The following is a 17,202-nucleotide window of genomic DNA, read 5'->3' on the forward strand; positions in this document are numbered from 1 at the left end:
GTTACTTGAATAGTTCTCTTCACTTAGTTACACACAGAACTAACCAAACAGATCTCACTGTTGGCAACAAAAAACCCTCACTCTGCTTCAGAGAAATAGTCATGAGTTCTGACTAACCTATCCTAGGTAGTCCCCTGGGTTATTAACTAACTCTACTCCAGAGTTCTTCCTGCTAACTAACCCAGCCTGGAGAGACAATCTCTTGTGCTAACTCTCACGAGAAATCAGATTGCTGTCTGACCTTTTTCCTGTCAGCTCACAGTCTAACACAGACACTATCTCGATGAAAACCCAGTTTCAAAAACCCGTCTTCACACACCAGCTCCCAGTTCTCACCTCCCACAGAAGCTGAATTCTTTTTCCCTCCTAAGACATGGCTCCTCCCAACTGCTCTGGCCAATCCTTGGAGACTCCAAACTCCTCCCTTCTTCTAACTATCCTCACTCAAGATGGCTGCGTCCCTGGCTTCCACTCCCAAAATGGAGGTTTGCCATACTGTTATCCAGGCTTCCTTTCAGGTAAGATTCACTACAATGTGCAATATAGGGAGTCATCTGAATAATACACATAACAACTACAGTAGAGTCTCGCTTATCCAACATAAACGGATGTTGGATAAGCGAAAACGTTGAATAATCAAGAGGGATTAAAGAAAAGCCTATTAAACATCAAATTACGCTATGATTATAAAAATTAAGCATCAAAACATCCTGTCTTACAACAAATCAACAGAAAAAGCAGCTCAATACATGGTAAGGTTATGTAGTATTTACTGTATTTACAAATTTAGCATCAAAACATCACAATGTATTGAAACAGCTGCGGATCCAGGCGGGAAGCAGATTGCGTTGGATAATACAGAATATTGGTAAACACATGAAGTGTGCTGCCTTCAGTCAGCTCCAAAGCCCGGAGCGGCACTTAGATTTATTGCTCTTACTAAAAAATACAAAACTATATACAGGAGTAGCCAAAGACACGTCTTTCCTCTAGCCGTTCATCACTGGAAGAGAGCATGTGCCAGACAATTTTGGCCCCAGGTATGATCCAAAATTTCATCCTTGCACTTTACTACCATTCTCTACCCAAAGATATAATGCTCTGTTTTATTTTGCCCTCTATCCCTAATTTTGCCCTTCGACTTGGGGATTCTATTCTATCAGCCCTTCCCTTACAATTGACTGCACTAGTTCGCCCTCCGTGCCAAAAACCGGTCACTATTTCAAGTCCATTGGTTGTTAGTTCAATGGTTGTTTTATATTTTGTTATAATGATCTTCTTAACTTTTTAACTATGTTGATCAGGCTTGGTCCCTATGTAAGCCGTCCCACGTCCCTCCCAGGAGATGGAAGCAGAGTACAATAATAATAATAATAATAATAATAATAATAATAATAATAATAATTTGAAACACAACAAGATGAGTCCACAGCAGACAAGATCACTCTGCCGGCTGTTGTATTGGATCACATATCGGACACTTCCCAAGTGTCTAGCACTGTGTGATGTATTGGCGAATAATGCATGCAGATCACAGTAAGGTGGCCTTTTGCAGCTGGCAGATGGTAATTTTGTCAGAACCTATTGTGTTTAAGTGCAGGCCAAGGTTTTAGGCACTGCACAGAGTGTGCTGATCACCACTGGGACCACCTTTACTGGCTTGTGCCTCCACTCCGAGTGAAACTCTTTCCACACTCCAGGCATTCATATGGTTTCTCCCCAGTGTGAACTCTTTGATGTGAACGTAGCTCTCCACTCCGAGTGAAACTCTTTCCACACTCCAGGCATTCATATGGTTTCTCCCCAGTGTGAACTCTTTGATGTGAACGTAGCTCTCCACTCCGAGTGAAACTCTTTCCACACTCCAGGCATTCATATGGTTTCTCCCCAGTGTGAACTCTTTGATGTGAACGTAGCTCTCCACTCCGAGTGAAACTCTTTCCACACTCCAGGCATTTATAGGGTTTCCCCCAGTGTGGGTTCTCTGATGTGAACGTAGGGCCCCACTCTGAGTGAAACTCTTTCCACACTTTGGGCATGTATAGGGTTTCTCCCCAGTGTGAACTCTTTGATGTGAACGTAGACTTCCACTTCGAGTGAAACTCTTTCCACACTCCAGGCATTTATAGGGTTTCTCCCCAGTGTGAACACTTTGATGTGACCGTAGACTTCCACTCGAAGTGAAACTCTTTCCACACTCCAGGCATTTATAGGGTTTCTCCCCAGTGTGAACGCTTTGATGTGAACGTAGCTCTCCACTCCAAGTGAAACTCTTTCCACACTCCAGGCATGCATAGGGTTTCTCCCCAGTGTGGATTCTCTTATGTGAACGTAGATTACCACTCTGAGTGAAACTCTTTCCACACTCCAGGCATTTATAGGGTTTCTCCCCAGTGTGAACACTTTGATGTGACCGTAGACTTCCACTCGAAGTGAAACTCTTTCCACACTCCAGGCATTCATAGGGTTTCTCCCCAGTGTGAACTCTTTGATGTGAACGTAGCTCTCCACTCCAAGTGAAACACTTTCCACACTCTGGGCATTCATAGGGTTTCTCCCCAGTGTGAACTCTTTGATGAGAACGTAGATGACAACTCTTAGTGAAGCTCTTTCCACACTCTGGGCATTCATAGGGTTTCTCCCCAGTGTGAACTCTTTGATGTGAACGTAGACTTCCACTCCGAGTGAAACTCTTTCCACACTCCAGGCATTTATAGGGTTTCTCCCCAGTGTGAACACTTTGATGTGACCGTAGACTTCCACTCGAAGTGAAACTCTTTCCACACTCCAGGCATTTATAGGGTTTCTCCCCAGTGTGAACACTTTGATGTGACCGTAGACTTCCACTCGAAGTGAAACTCTTTCTACACTCCAGGCATTCATAGGGTTTCTCCCCAGTGTGAACTCTTAGATGTGAACGTAGATGTCTACTCTGAGTGAAACTATTTCCACACTCCAGGCATTCATACGGTTTCTCCCCAGTGTGAACTCTTTGATGTGAACGTAGCTCTCCACTCCAAGTGAAACTCTTTCCACACTCCGGGCATGTATATGGTTTCTCCCCAGTGTGGATTCTCTTATGTGAATGTAGCTCTCCACTCCGAGTGAAACTCTTTCCACACTCTGGGCATGTATAGGGTTTCTCCCCAGTGTGGATTCTCTTATGTGAATGTAGCTCTCCACTCCGAGTGAAACTCTTTCCACACTCCGGGCACTCATACGGTTTCTCCCCAGTGTGAACTCTTTGATGTGAACGTAGCTCTCCACTCCGAGTGAAACTCTTTCTACACTCTGGGCATGTATAGGGGTTCTCGCCAGTGTGGATTCTCTTATGTGAATGTAGCTCTCCACTCTGAGTGAAACTCTTTCCACACTCTGGGCATTCATAGGGTTTCTCCCCAGTGTGAACTCTTTGATGTGAACGTAGATGATCACTCCGTGTGAAACTCTTTCCACACTCCAGGCATTCATAGGGTTTCTCCCCAGTATGAACTCTTTGGTGTGAATGTAGATGTCCACTCTGACTGAAACTCTTTCCACACTCCAGGCATTTATAGGGTTTCTCCCCAGTGTGAGTTCTTTGATGTTTACATAGATGTCCACGCTGCGTGAAGCTCTTCCCACATTCCAGGCATGTGTAGGGTTTCTCTCCAGTGTGAGTTCTTTCATGTAACTGCAGAAGATTCTGCTGACTAAAGTTCTCTCCACATTCAGTAAATTGATATGATTGGCTCTCCATGTTGGTACTTTAAAATGCAAGATAGACACTTTCCTTTTCTGAAGTGTGAGTGCAGCTTTGGAGCATTTCTTCTTCCTTTATGTCTGGTTTCTTTACTGCACTTTTCAATTCTAAATTCTTCAATATCTACACGATGTTGAATTGTTTCTCATCATCACGAATGTGGCTCCGTGGAATGTCCCTTTCCCTGGTGAAGAAAGAAGAAATAAAAGATTGAAAGGATGAAAACCAGAAACTTTCTCCCCCTTTTTCCCTTCATGGGAAGAGCAAGGGTCTCAAGGACACACACAGAAGACAACAAAAGTGTGGAGTTTCTGGGCTGCTAAAATGGCAGCGTGAAGCTTTCCTATAATAATAATAATAATAATTATTATTATTATTATTATTATTATTATTATTATTATTATTATACTTTATTTGTACCCCGCTACCATCTCCCCAAGGGACTCGGTGCGGCTTACATGAGGCCGAGCCCACAGCACATCAATAAACAAAAGTGATAACAAATAATCAATACAAACAGTTAAAATAAAACTACACAATACACAATAAGCAATGAACGATAACAATAACAACATTCCGCATTTAAAATCCTATGGCCGGGCTAAATGTAATAATTAAAATTTCAAATGCTGGACATGAAACAAGGGAAGGTAAACTAGGATGGGGTTTTCAAAGAAAGAGGAGGGCGCAGAGACAATCCTAAATCAATATTAAAGTGCATTTAAGGACATATTGCTAAGAGTTTTCCTTATTCTGGGAAGGCACACTGGAACAACCCCGTTTTCAAGCTCTGCCTAAAGACTGCCAGCGTTGGGGCATGTCAGCCCTATGAGGAGCGGCTTAAGGAACTGGGCATGTTTAGCGTGAAGAAGAGAAGGCTGAGAGGAGATATGATAGCCATGTATAAATATGTGAGAGGAAGCCACAGGGAGGAGGAGGGAGCAAGCTTGTTTTCTGCTTCCCTGGAGACTAGGACGCAAGGGAACAATGGCTTCAAACTACAAGAGAGGAGATTCCATCTGAACATGAGGAAGAACTTCCTGACTGTGAGAACCGTTCAGCAGTGGAACTCTCTGTCCCAGAGTGTGGTGGAGGCTCCTTCTTTGGAAGCATTTAAACAGAGGCTGGATGGCCATCTGTCAGGGGTGATTTGAATGCAATATTCCTGCTTCTTGGCAGAATGGGGTTGGACTGGATGGCCCATGAGGTCTCTTCCAACTCTTTGATTCTATGATTCTATGATGTCCTTAGGGAGTGAATTCCAGAGTCGAGGGGCCACCACCAAGAAGGCCCTCTCTCTCGTCCCCACCAATCGCGCCTGTGATGGAGGTGGGAGCAGGGTCTCTCCAGATGATCGAAGAGATCGCATGGGTTCGTACACCGAAATGCGGTCACGCAGGTAGGCGGGTCCCAAACTGTTCAGGGCTTTGTAGGTCAGAACCTGCACCGGAAGATGAACGGCAGCCAGTGGAGCTCCTTAAACAGGAGGGTTGACCGCTCCCGGTAAGAAGCACCGGTTAGTAACCTGGCTGCCGCCCGCTGTACCAATTGAAATTTCCGGGCCGTGATGTGGAGGAACAAGGAAGAGTGCAGGTTGCGATAACCACAGTTGTTCTTCTAACACTTGGGTGATAAAAGGGTTTCTTTGGGGGGGGGGGGGGGCAAGCCTTAATGATTGGTGTCTAAAACCTCCACTCGGATATCTGAGAAGGCTCCAGAATGGAAGCCTCAGTGTGGACAAGTGGGTCTGACCGAGACTCCATCAAGCAAGATGGAAGAGAGATTTGGTCCATTTTATTTGGAAAGGCAAAAAAGCCGGAATTGCTTATAGGAACCTTATTGATGGAAAGACAGAGGGGGCTTGGCTCTGCCAGACCCCAGATACTAGGATGAAGCAGCCAACTTTAGTTGGCGAAAGGATTGGATCAGACTGGAAAAGAAGGGATTGCTGGATTTAGAAGGACATAATCTAAGATATGGATAGCATGTCTATCTATGGGATGAAAGACAGGAGCAGGATTCAAAACAATCTTGACAGATTAGAGAGATGATGGGCCAAAACTAACAAAATGAAGTTCAACAGGGACAAATGCAAGGGACTCCACTTAGGCAGGAAAAACGAAATGCAAAGATACAGAATGGGGGACAATGCCTGGCTTGAGAGCAGGACGTGTGAAAAAGATCTTGGAGTCCTCGTGGACAACAAGTTAAACATGAGCCAGGAATGTGATGTGGCGGCAAAAAAAGCCAATGGGATTTTGAGCTGCATCAATAGGAGCATAGTGTCTAGATCTAGGTAGGTAATGCTCCCCATGCTCTATTCCGCTTTGGTTAGACCACACCTGGAATATTGTGTCCAATTCTGGGCACCACAACTGAAGAGAGATGTTGACTCTAAGCTGGAATGTGTCCAGAGGAGGGCAGCTAAAATAATCAAGGGTCTGGAGAACAAGCCCTATGAGGAGTGGCTTAAGGAGCTGGGCATGTTTAGCCTGAAGAAGAGAAAGTTGAGAGGAGATATGATAGCCATGTATAAATATGTGAGAGGAAGCCACAGGGAGTAAGCTTGTTTTCTGCTTCCATGGAGATTAGGACACGGAACAATGGCTTCAAACTACAAGAAAGGAGATTACATCTAAGCATGAGGAAGAACTTCCTGAATGTGAGAGGCGTTCAGCAGTGGAACTCTCTGCCCCGGAGCGTGGTGGAGGCTCCTTCTTTGGAAGCTTTTCAACAGAGGCTGGACGGCCATCTGTCAGGGGTGATTTGAATGCAATGTTCCTGCTTCTTGGCAGAAAGGGGTTAGACTGGATGGCCCAGGAAGTCTCTTCTAACTCTATGGAACTCTATGAAAAGGACAGGGTGAATAAAGAATTCAATAGATATATAATAAGAGCCAGCCTTTTAGCAAGATACCTAACAACTCAATGTATGTCCTTCATTCAAAAAAAATTAATTTTGTCATTTGGGAGTTGTAGTTGCTGGGATGTATAGTTCACCTACAATCAAAGAGCATTCTGAACCCCACCAATGATGCAATTGAACCAAACTTGGCACATAGTTCTCCCATGACCAACAGAAAATACTGGAAGGGTTGGGTGGACAGTATCCTTTGGTTTTGGAGTTGTAGTTCACCTACATCTAGAGATCACTGTGGACTCAAACAATGATGAATCTGGACCAAACTCTACACAAATACTTAATATGCCCAAATGTGAACACTGGTGGAGTTTGGGGGAAATAGAATCTTGACATTTGGGAGTTTTCATTGCTGGGATTTATAGTTCACCTGCAATCACAGAGCATTCTGAACCCCACCAATGATAGAATTGGGCCAAACTTGGCACACAGTTCTCCCATGACCAACAGATAATACTGGAAGGGTTTGGTGGACAGTATCCTTTGGTTTTGGAGTAGTAGTTCACCTACATCTAGAGATCACTGTGGACTCAAACAATGATGGATCTGGACCAAACTCTACACGAATACTCAATATGCCCAAATGTGAACACTGGTGGAGTTTGGGGGAAATAGAATCTTGACATTTGGGAGTTTTCATTGCTGGGATTTATAGTTCACCTACAATCAAAGAGCATTCTGAACCCCACCGATGGAATTGGACCAAACTTGGCAAACAGTTCTCCCATGACCAACAGAAAATACTGGAAGGTTTTGCTGGGCAGTGTCCTTTGGTTTTGGAGTTGTAGTTCACCTACATTCAGAGATCACTGTGGACTCAAACAATGATGAATCTGGACCAAACTCTACATGAATACTCAATATGCCCAAATGCGAACACTGGTGGAGTTTGGGGAAAACAGAATCTTGACATTTGGGAGTTGTAGTTGCTGGGATTTATAGTTCACCTACAATCAAAGAGCATTCTGAACCCCACCAACGATGGAATTGGACCAAATGCCCTCCATATCCCACACAGTTGGCACACAGTTCTCCCATGACCAACAGAAAATACTGGAAGGGTTTGCTGGGCAGTGTCCTTTGGTTTTGGAGTTGTAGTTCACCTACATGCAGAGATCACTGCGGACTCAAAAACAATGATGTATCAGGACCAAACTCTACATGAATACTCAATATGCCCAAATGTGAACACTGGTGGAGTTTGGGGAAAATAGAATCTTGACATTTGGGAGCTGTAGTTGCTGGGATTTGTAGTTCACCTACAATCAAAGAGCATTCTGAACCCCATCAACGATGGAATTGGGTCAAACCTCCCACACAGAACCACCATGTGGGCCACAGCAATGTGTGGCAGGGGACGGCTAGTATGATTAATAAAAAGGTAAAGAAAAACCCGGAAATGTGCCTATTAGGATTATATCAGTGCAGGAGATAAAGAAGTTTGTCAATATTGCTTTGCTGCGGCAAGACTAACAATAGCCAAAACTTGGAAAGGGGAAAAAGAGTGGTGATTAAAGATTGGAGAGATAATTTCGCAGATTCTATCCCAATGGCCAAGCTGACAAAGAGCAGCAGAGGAGGAAATAAGGAAGAATTTGCAAACCAATGGAGGCTGGCCCTTGGGTATTTGGAAAAGAAGACAAAGGGAAACGTGAAGATTGACATAAAGGGGATTCAGGGAAAGAAGATATCTGGGTAGTTGTTGTTTAGTAATGCGGTCCTGTTTTGAGGGGGTTCGGAGGTCAGGGGGTGGGGTTCACGGGTGGGGGATAGAGGGTTATGTTACGTTAAGGTATACATAATTGTACAGCCAAATCTGGATTGTACAAATGTTTAATGAGCACTGAATATTGACTCTATTGTAAATCTTTTGCATATTTTTTTCTTTGTTCATTTTTGTACGTGTGAAAAAGATCTTGGAGTCCTCGTGGACAACAAGTTAAACATGAGCCAGGAATGTGATGTGGCGGCAAAAAAAGCCAATGGGATTTTGGCCTGCATCAAGAGGAGCCTAGTGTCTAGATCCAGGGAAGTCCTGCTCCCCATGCTCTATTCCGCTTTGGTGAGACCACACCTGGAATATTGTGTCCAATTCCGGGCACCACAATTCAAGTGAGATATTGACAAGCTGGAATGTGTCCAGAGGAGGGAGACTCAAATGATCAAGGGTCTGGAGAACAAGCCCTATGAGGAGCGGCTGAAGGAGCTGGGCATGTTTAGCCTGAAGAAGAGAAGGCTGAGAGGAGATATGATGAGGGCCATGTATAAATATGTGAGAGGAAGCCACAGGGAGGAGGGAGCAAGCTTGTTTTCTGCTTCCCTGGAGACTAGGACACAATGGAACAATGGCCTCAAACTCCAAGAGAGGAGATTCCACCTGAACATGAGGAAGAACTTCCTGACTGTGAGAGCCGTTCAGCAGTGGAACTCTCTGTCCCGGAGGGAGTGTGGTGGAGGCTCCTTCTTTGGAAGCTTTGAAACAGAGGCTGGGTGGCCATCTGTCAGGGGTGATTTGAATGCAATATTCCTGCTTCTTGGCAGAATGGGGTTGGACTGGATGGCCCAGGAGGTCTCTTCCAACTCTTTGATTCTAGTTGTTGTTTAGTAATCTGATCCTGTTTTGAGGGGTTTCGGAGGTCAGTAGGTGGGGTTCACGGGCGGGGGATAGAGGGTTATGTAATGCTAAGGTATAATAATTGTACAACCAAATCTGATTGCACATATGTTTAATGAGCACTGAATATTGACTCTTTTGTAAATCTTTTGCATATTTTTCTTTGTTCATTTGTTTTGTTTTCTACATACACTATGAATCAATAATAATTAAAAAAAGCAAGATGGCCAGAAGAATGGGCAACAAACCCTGAACAAGCAGGTTTATGCAAGAGAACTTTTGAAAATATTTATGCAAGTAGCAGGATTTATCTTTTGGAGTGGACTTCTCCGAGTGAACTTCTGCTGACTGAGACTAAAAAGCAAATCATCTTGGAAACAACGGTTCCCATTAAAATCCTTTTATCCAGGATAGGGTTTCTCAACCTGGGGGTCGGGACCCCTTTGGGGCTTGCGAGGGTGTATCAGGGGGGTCACCAAAGACCATTAGAAAACACAGTATTTTCTGTTGGTCATGGGAGTTCTGTGTGCCAAATTTGGTTCAATTCAATTCCTGGTGGAGTTCAGAATGCTCTTTGATTGTAGGTGAACTATAAATCCCAGCCACAGCAGCTCCCACGTGTCAAGGTCTATTTTTTCCCAAACTCCACCAGTGTTCACATTTGGGCATATTGAGTATCTGTGCAAAGCTTGGTTCAGATCCATCATTGTTTGAGTCCACGGTGCTCTCTGGATGTAGGTGAACTACAACTCCAAAACTTAAGGTCAATGCCCACCAAACCCTTCCAGTATTTTCTATTGGTCATGGGAGTTGTGTATGCCAAGTTTGGTTTCATTTCATCATTGTTGGAGTTCAGAATGCTCTTTGATTTGGGTGGACTATCAATCCCAGCAACTACAACTCCCAAAATCAATTTGCCTGAACCTCACCAGTATTCAAATTTGGTTGTATTGGGTATTTGTGCCAAATTTGGTCCAGTGAATGAAAATACATCCTGCATATCAGATATTGACATTACAGTTCATAACAGGAGCAGAATCACAGTTTATTGTCGAAGGCTTTCATGGTTGGAATCACTAGGTTCTTGTGGGTTTTTTCGGGCTATATGGCCATGTTCTAGAGGCATTTTCTCCTGACGTTTCACCTGCATCTATGGAAGGCATCCTCAGAGGTACCTCACTGCCTCTGAGATGCTTGCCATAGATGCAGGCAAAACGTCAGGAGATAATACCTCTAGAACATGGCCATATAGCCCGAAAAAACCCACAAGAACCTAGAATCACAGTTGTATAGTAGCAACAAAAAATAATGTTATGGTTGGGGGTCACCCCAACATGAGGAACTGGATTAAGGGGTCGCAGCATCAGGAAGGTTGAGAAACACTGATGTAGGATGATTAAGATAAAACACACTTGAACTGACCTGTGTTTTCAAACCTTTCTCTCTCTCCAGAGAGAAATTCTATTATACCTTTTTCCCCCCATTCTGCGTATTTTTGGAGAACACACTTTGCAAAGAGCACAACGTCCCACAAATTCCTCCCTTGCCTTGCAGACTCTTTTCCTGCAACAAAGGGATCCGCTCTTCTGAATCTGATCCAAACTCAGACTGAGGACCTGGTCAATGGAGTGGAAGTGGTGGGATCTTTAGGTGGGAATGACCATGTTCTCCTGAAGTTTGTGATACAAACAAAGGGTGAAACTAAGCAAAGTCAAGCATGCATTCCAGACGTTAGGAGAGCTGACTTCAGGAAATTTAAGGAAATTATTTTAATTTCACTAGCTTCTTTACGGTTCTAAATTTCTAGTATTACTAGCAGTCCCCTGCCAGGCGTTGCTGTGGCCCAGTCTGTTGATCTGGGAAATAAAGTCATTAGAGAGTGTTGGTTTCTAATATATGTCATGTCTTTCTGCTTGTGGGTAAAGAGGATTTCTTGCTGTTTCTTTGTCAGTGTTGATGTGGAGAGTGTCTGGTTTGCCTACTCTGGAACATGCAACATATCATAGTCCTTCTTTAAGGGTCCCTTTCAAATCTAGGATACTATATCTCTCTGTGTGTGAATCATATCTCTCTATGGCTGGATGGCTCTTTGTCAGGAGGACTTTGATTACGTTTTCTTGCCCTGATGAAGGGAAGTTGGATTGGATGGGCTTAAGTATTTTCTGTTGGTCGTGGGGGTTCTGTGTGGGAAGTTTGCCCTGATTCTGTCGTTGGTGGGGTTCAGAATGTTCTTTGATTGTAGGTGAACTGTGAATCCCAGTAACCACAACTCCCAAATGTCAAGGTCTATTTCTCGCAAACTCCAACTGTGTTCATATTTGGGCGTACTGAGTGCTTGTTCCAAGTTTGGTCCAGATCCATCATTGTTTGAGTCCACAATGCTCTCTGGATGTAGAAGAACTACAACTCCCGAACTCAAGATCAATGCCCACCAAATCCTTCCAGTATTTTCTGTTGGTCAGGGGAGCCCTGTGTGCCAAGTTTGGTTCAATTCCATCGTTGGTGGAGTTCAGAATGCTCTTTGATTGTAGGTGAACTATAAATCCCAGCAACTACAACTCCCAAATGACAAAACCATAATTTTTTGAGTGATGGTCACTCCTTGTGTCGTGAGACGTTTTGTTGCGAAATTTGGTGTGATTTTGTTCACGGGTTCTTTTGTTTTTAAGGTACTCATTATGCACAGAGCATTTTTAGATAGATAGATAGATAGATAGATAGATAGATAGATAGATAGATAGACAAGATAGATATTGTCTAATTTTATTTTGCTTTGATAACTGTGATGATTGCGGCATGGAATCGTTGCCATTGTGACCCACTCTGAGTGTCCCTGAGGGGGTGAGTGAGGAGAGAGGGAAAGGCTGGAAAGGAATACAACAAAGAATGCAGCCATGCTGCTGGCCAAGTGACCTTGGAGGCGTCTACGGACAACGCCGGCTCTTCGGCTTAGAAATGGAGATGAGCACCTTAGTCTCAGAGTCGGAAAGGACTGGGCTTCATGTCAGGGGGGAACCTTGCCCTTGACTGAGGATTTCGGGGAGTGGGAGGCCCAAACCCCTGGGGAGCCACAGGTTGGGGGGGTGGGGGCTCCTCCTCTTGGAGGATTTTGGGGCGACCCCCGTTTGCCTGGTCGGGAGAGAAGCTCCTCTGAAAGCCCACCCACCCCTTCCCTTCCCTTCCCCTGCCTTGGCCTCCGCCTTGGAAGGGGCCCGAGTGCCCACGGGGGTCTCCGGCCATGTGCCTCTCCCTCCCACCCACCCCCCAAGGCTGCCCCTTACCCCCTTCCTTCGCTCTCTCTCTCTCGCCGCTCTTGACTCCAAAGGGAACTCGCCCACAAAAGCACCAAGGTTTATAGGTGTGTGTGTGTGTGTGCCTGTGGTCAGCACTGCCCCCCCTCCACGCCCCCAGGGAGGAGCCCACGGACCCAGAAGCCCCTCCCTTTCCCCCCTCCCCCCTGGCATCCCATAATCTCTCTCCCTTTTGGATGCTCAAAACCAACTTTGATTGAAACACAGAAACCAAGAACTCTTTGCAATTCATGAGATACACATACCAAGGGACTTTCTCCCATTTGCAAAACTTTTCCCAGACTTCACAACCTACAAGTTGGACTCTCTTCTTCTCCTTCTTCTTCTTCTTGCAAAGTTCCCCCCAAAAATGCATCGAAACAAGAAAGGAACCTGAACGAAGCGGTCTTGTTCTCTTGGGCTGGATCTCCATTCCCATATCGTGGAGTGACACTGACAGGCTTCCAACTGAGATGGCCGTTGGGTATCTGGGCTTTGGAAGGTGTCACTCCAAAACCTCAAGAGTCTCCAAAAGTTAGGATTCAAACTTAGATGGCGGTTGTGTATCTGGATTTGGAAGATGTCCGTCCAAAAACTCCAAAGTCTCCAAAAGTTAGGATTCAAACTTAGATGGCTGTTGTGTATCTGGGCTTTGGAAGGTGTCACTCCAAAACCTCAAGAGTCTCCAAAAGTTAGGATTCAAACTTAGATGGCAGATGTGTATCTGGATTTGGAAGATGTCAGTCCAAAAACTCCAAAGTCTCCAAAACTTAGGATTCAAACTTAGATGGCGGTTGTGTATCTGGGCTTTGGAAGGTGTCACTCCAAAACCTCAAGAGTCTCCAAAAGTTAGTATTCAAACGTAGATGACGATTGTGTATCTGGATTTGGAAGATGTCAGTCCAAAAACTCAAAAGTCTCCAAAACTTAGGATTCAAACTTAGATGGCGATTGCGTATCTGGGAAAACTTAGATGGTGGCATCTCACTTTGGAAGGTGTCAGTCAAAGGTCCCCAAAAGATGGAGATGGGCCAAAACTAACAAAATGAAGTTCAACAGTGACAAATGCAAGATACTCCACTTTGGCAGAAAAAATGAAATGCAAAGATACAGAATGGGGGACGCCTGGCTCAAGAGCAGTACGTGTGAAAAAGATCTTGGAGTCCTCGTGGACAACAAGTTAAACATGAGCCAACAATGTGATGTGGCGGCAAAAAAAGCCAATGGGATTTTGGCCTGCATCAATAGGAGCATAGTGTCTAGATCTAAGGAAGTAATGCTACCCCTCTATTCTGCTTTGGTTAGACCACACCTGGAATATTGTGTCCAATTCTGGGCACCACAATTCAAGAGAGATATTGACAAGCTGGAATGTGTCCAGAGGAGGGCGACTAAAATGATCAAGGGTCTGGAGAACAAGCCCTATGAGGAGCGGCTTGGGGAGCTGGGCATGTTTAGCCTGAAGAAGAGAAGGCTGAGAGGAGATATGATAGCCATGTATACATATGTGAGAGGAAGCCACAGGGAGGAGGGAGCAAGCTTGTTTTCTGCTTCCTTGGAGACTAGGACGCGGAACAATGGCTTCAAACTACAAGAGAGGAGATTCCATCTGAACATTAGGAAGAACTTCCTGACTGTGAGAGCCGTTCAGCAGTGGAACTCTCTGCCCCGAAGGGAGTGTGGTGGAGGCTCCTTCTTTGGAAGCTTTTAAGCAGAGGCTGGATGGCCATCTGTCAGGGGTGATTTGAATGCAATATTCCTGCTTCTTGGCAGAATGGGGTTGGACTGGATGGCCCATGAGGTCTCTTCCAACTCTTTGATTCTAAAACTCAAACTTAGATAGCAGTTGTGTATCTGGATTTGGAAGATGTCAGTCCAAAACCTCCAAAGTCTCCAAAAGTTAGGATTCAAACTTAGATGGCTGTTGTGTATCTGGATTCGGAAGGTGTCTGTGCAAAAACTCCCAAGTCTCCAAAATGTAGTACTCAAACTTAGATGGCGATTGCGTATCTGGGAAAACTTAGATGGTGGCATCTCACTTTGGAAAGTTGCAGTCAAAGGTCTCCAAAACTCAAACTTAGATAGCAGTTGTGTATTTGGCTTTGGAAGATGTCAGTCCAAAAACTCCAAAGTCTCCAAAATGTAGTACTCAAACTTAAATGGTGGTGTTTATCTGGCTTTGGAAGGCGTCAGTCCAAAACCTCCAAAGTCTCCAAAAGTTAGATGGTTTTTGTGTATCTGGGCAAACTTAGATGGCGGGTGTGTATGTGGCTTCCTTCCTTCAGGCTGGGAAAGAGAGGGAGGGGTGCCAAGGGGGGAACCCAGCAAGGAAGGAAGGAAGGAAGGAAGGAAGGAAGGAAGGAAGGAAGGAAGGAAGGAAGCAAGCCTTTGGGAAACAAAGTGTCCAGCTCAAGAGCCGAGAAGAAGGAAGACTCAAGGCATCCTCTCAGGCAGAGTGGCAAAGGGAAAAAAGGGTTGCCAAGCCCACTCTAAGCCTCGGACTGGGTGGCTTCCTCCCTCCTTCCTTTCCTTCCTCCTTTTCTTCCTCAATAATAACAACTTGCAAGTTGGATGATCCCTTTACCAGGAAGCGCTCCAGCTGGAAGTCAGCTGTGACCAGCAGTGCTGTAGAATTTGAAGCGGCACGAATGGATGGAGGGCGAAAGAGAGAAACATGCCAAGAGGAAGGCGCGTCAAGCCAACCCCAACTGGGACTGCCTTCCACCTGGAAACCAATGCCCTCACTGCGGGAGAGGATGATGATCCCTTTACCAGTTCCTTCCTGAGCACTCCAGCTGGAGGCCAGCTGTGACTAGCAGTGCTGCAGAATTTAAAGAGGCACGAATGGAGGGCGAAAGAGAGAAACATGCCAAGAGGAAGGTGCGTCAAGCCAACCCCGACTAGGACCGCCTTCCGTCTGGAAACCGATGCCCTCACTGCGGGAGAGGATGCCAGGGAAGAATCGGGCTACACAGTCACCTATGGATCCTTTACCAGTTCTTTCCTTTCCCTTCCTCCTGGCATCCCATAATACCCCTCCACCCTCCCTCCAAGCCTGTTGATGGCGAGGGGTCTTCCTGGGGGAGGGCTCCCCCTCCCCCTCCCTCCCCCCTTGAGCCTGGCTTCCTTCCTTCAGGCTGAGAAAGAGAGGGAGGGAAGAGCGGGGAGGCACAGGCACCCACATACACACACACACACACACACACACACACACACACACACCCGGGAACCTCAAGGCCGGCGGAGCCTGCCCTCCTGCTGCTCCCCGGGAGGGAGGCCCTTGGCTGCCCCCTGGAAAAGGCCTGGTGGGCCTTCATCCAGTCCAGCCCCCTTCTGCCAAGAAGCAGGACAATCCCATTCAAAGCACCCCCGACAGATGGCCACCCAGCCTCCGCTTCAAAGCCTCCAAAGAATGAGCCTCCACCACACTCCGGGGCAGAGAGTTCCACTGCTGAACGGCTATCCCAGTTAGGAAGTTCTTCCTCATGTTCAGATGGAATCTCCTTTCAAATCACCCCTGACAGATGGCCATCCAGCCTCTGTTTAAAAGCCTCCAAAGAATGAGCCTCCACCACACTCTGGAGCAGTGAGTTCCACTGTTGAACGGCTCTCACAGGAAGTTCTTCCTCATGTTCGGATGGAATCTGAAGAAGAGAAGGCTGAAGAAGACAAGGCTGAGAGGAGATATGATAGCCAAAGCTGAAGTCCTTTGGCCACATCATGAGGAGACAGCAAAGCCTAGAGAAGACAATTATGCTGGGGAAAGTGGAAGGCAAAAGGAAGAGGGGCCGACCAAGGGCAAGGTGGATGGATGGCATCCTTGAAGGGACTGGACTGACCTTGAAGGAGACCCTGGGGGTGGTGACGGCCGACAGGGAGCTCTGGCGTGGGCTGGTCCATGAGGTCACGAAGAGTCGGAGACGACTGAACGAATGAACAACAACAACTACTACTATTGTGGAAAAAGAGGGGAAGTCCTAATAAGCATCTTTATTGTAAAGGAACCATCATAAAGAAAGGCATAAGCGTGCGCCTGAAACAACCTGTTAAAGAAAGAAAGAAACATGTCTTTTTAAAGGAACTAAGTTTGGGACCTGTTTGTCAGAAGAATTAGACCTCCTAAGAGTTATTTAAGAACGGTTATGAACGTAACCATTAAAGATCTGTACCCCTAAGAGAAGAGAAACTTTGAAACCATCAAGCTTCTGGACCTCAATAAACTTGTTGCAGTTTCTTTTTGAAGCCAAGCCTATGTTGCCATTCTTTTCCAAGTCACGCCACACATTAAAGAAGACCAAAGCAACATTACAAGCCATTGGTTGTGTCATCATTTTATTAAGCCTTCACAAAGAGGTGACTCCTTTTACCAACTCTCTACATATTAGTAGCAGTGATATTCATACATCCTTACAATTTAGTGGCATCATTGCAAATTAGTGGCCAAGCCTTTACAATTAGTAGCAGTAATATACGGGCTCTGTCACCCTGTACCCCTAAGAGAAGAGAAACTTTGAAACCATCAAGCTTCTGGACCTCAAAAACTTGTTACTGTTTCTTTTTGAAGCCAAGCCTATGTTGCCATTCTTTTCCAAGTCACACCACATATTAAAGAAAGACCAAAGCAACATTACAAGCTA

At 45.5% G+C, this 17,202-nt stretch overlaps 1 protein-coding gene across 1 annotated transcript; it reads right to left on the reverse strand.

Annotated features, from left to right (window-relative positions):
- Window positions 1-1,614: 1,614 nt before the first annotated feature.
- On the reverse strand, window positions 1,615-3,975 carry LOC132772923 (zinc finger protein 850-like). Its single transcript, XM_060771768.2, is given in 2 exon segments — window positions 1,615-1,969; window positions 1,972-3,975. Coding segments are annotated over 2 exon segments (2,085 nt in total). The 5' UTR covers window positions 3,740-3,975; the 3' UTR covers window positions 1,615-1,652.
- Between the last annotated feature and the right edge of the window lie 13,227 nt (window positions 3,976-17,202).

The sequence above is a fragment of the Anolis sagrei genome, chromosome 4 (genome assembly GCF_037176765.1).
Source record: "Anolis sagrei isolate rAnoSag1 chromosome 4, rAnoSag1.mat, whole genome shotgun sequence".
Classification (NCBI taxonomy): Eukaryota; Metazoa; Chordata; class Lepidosauria; order Squamata; family Dactyloidae; genus Anolis; species Anolis sagrei.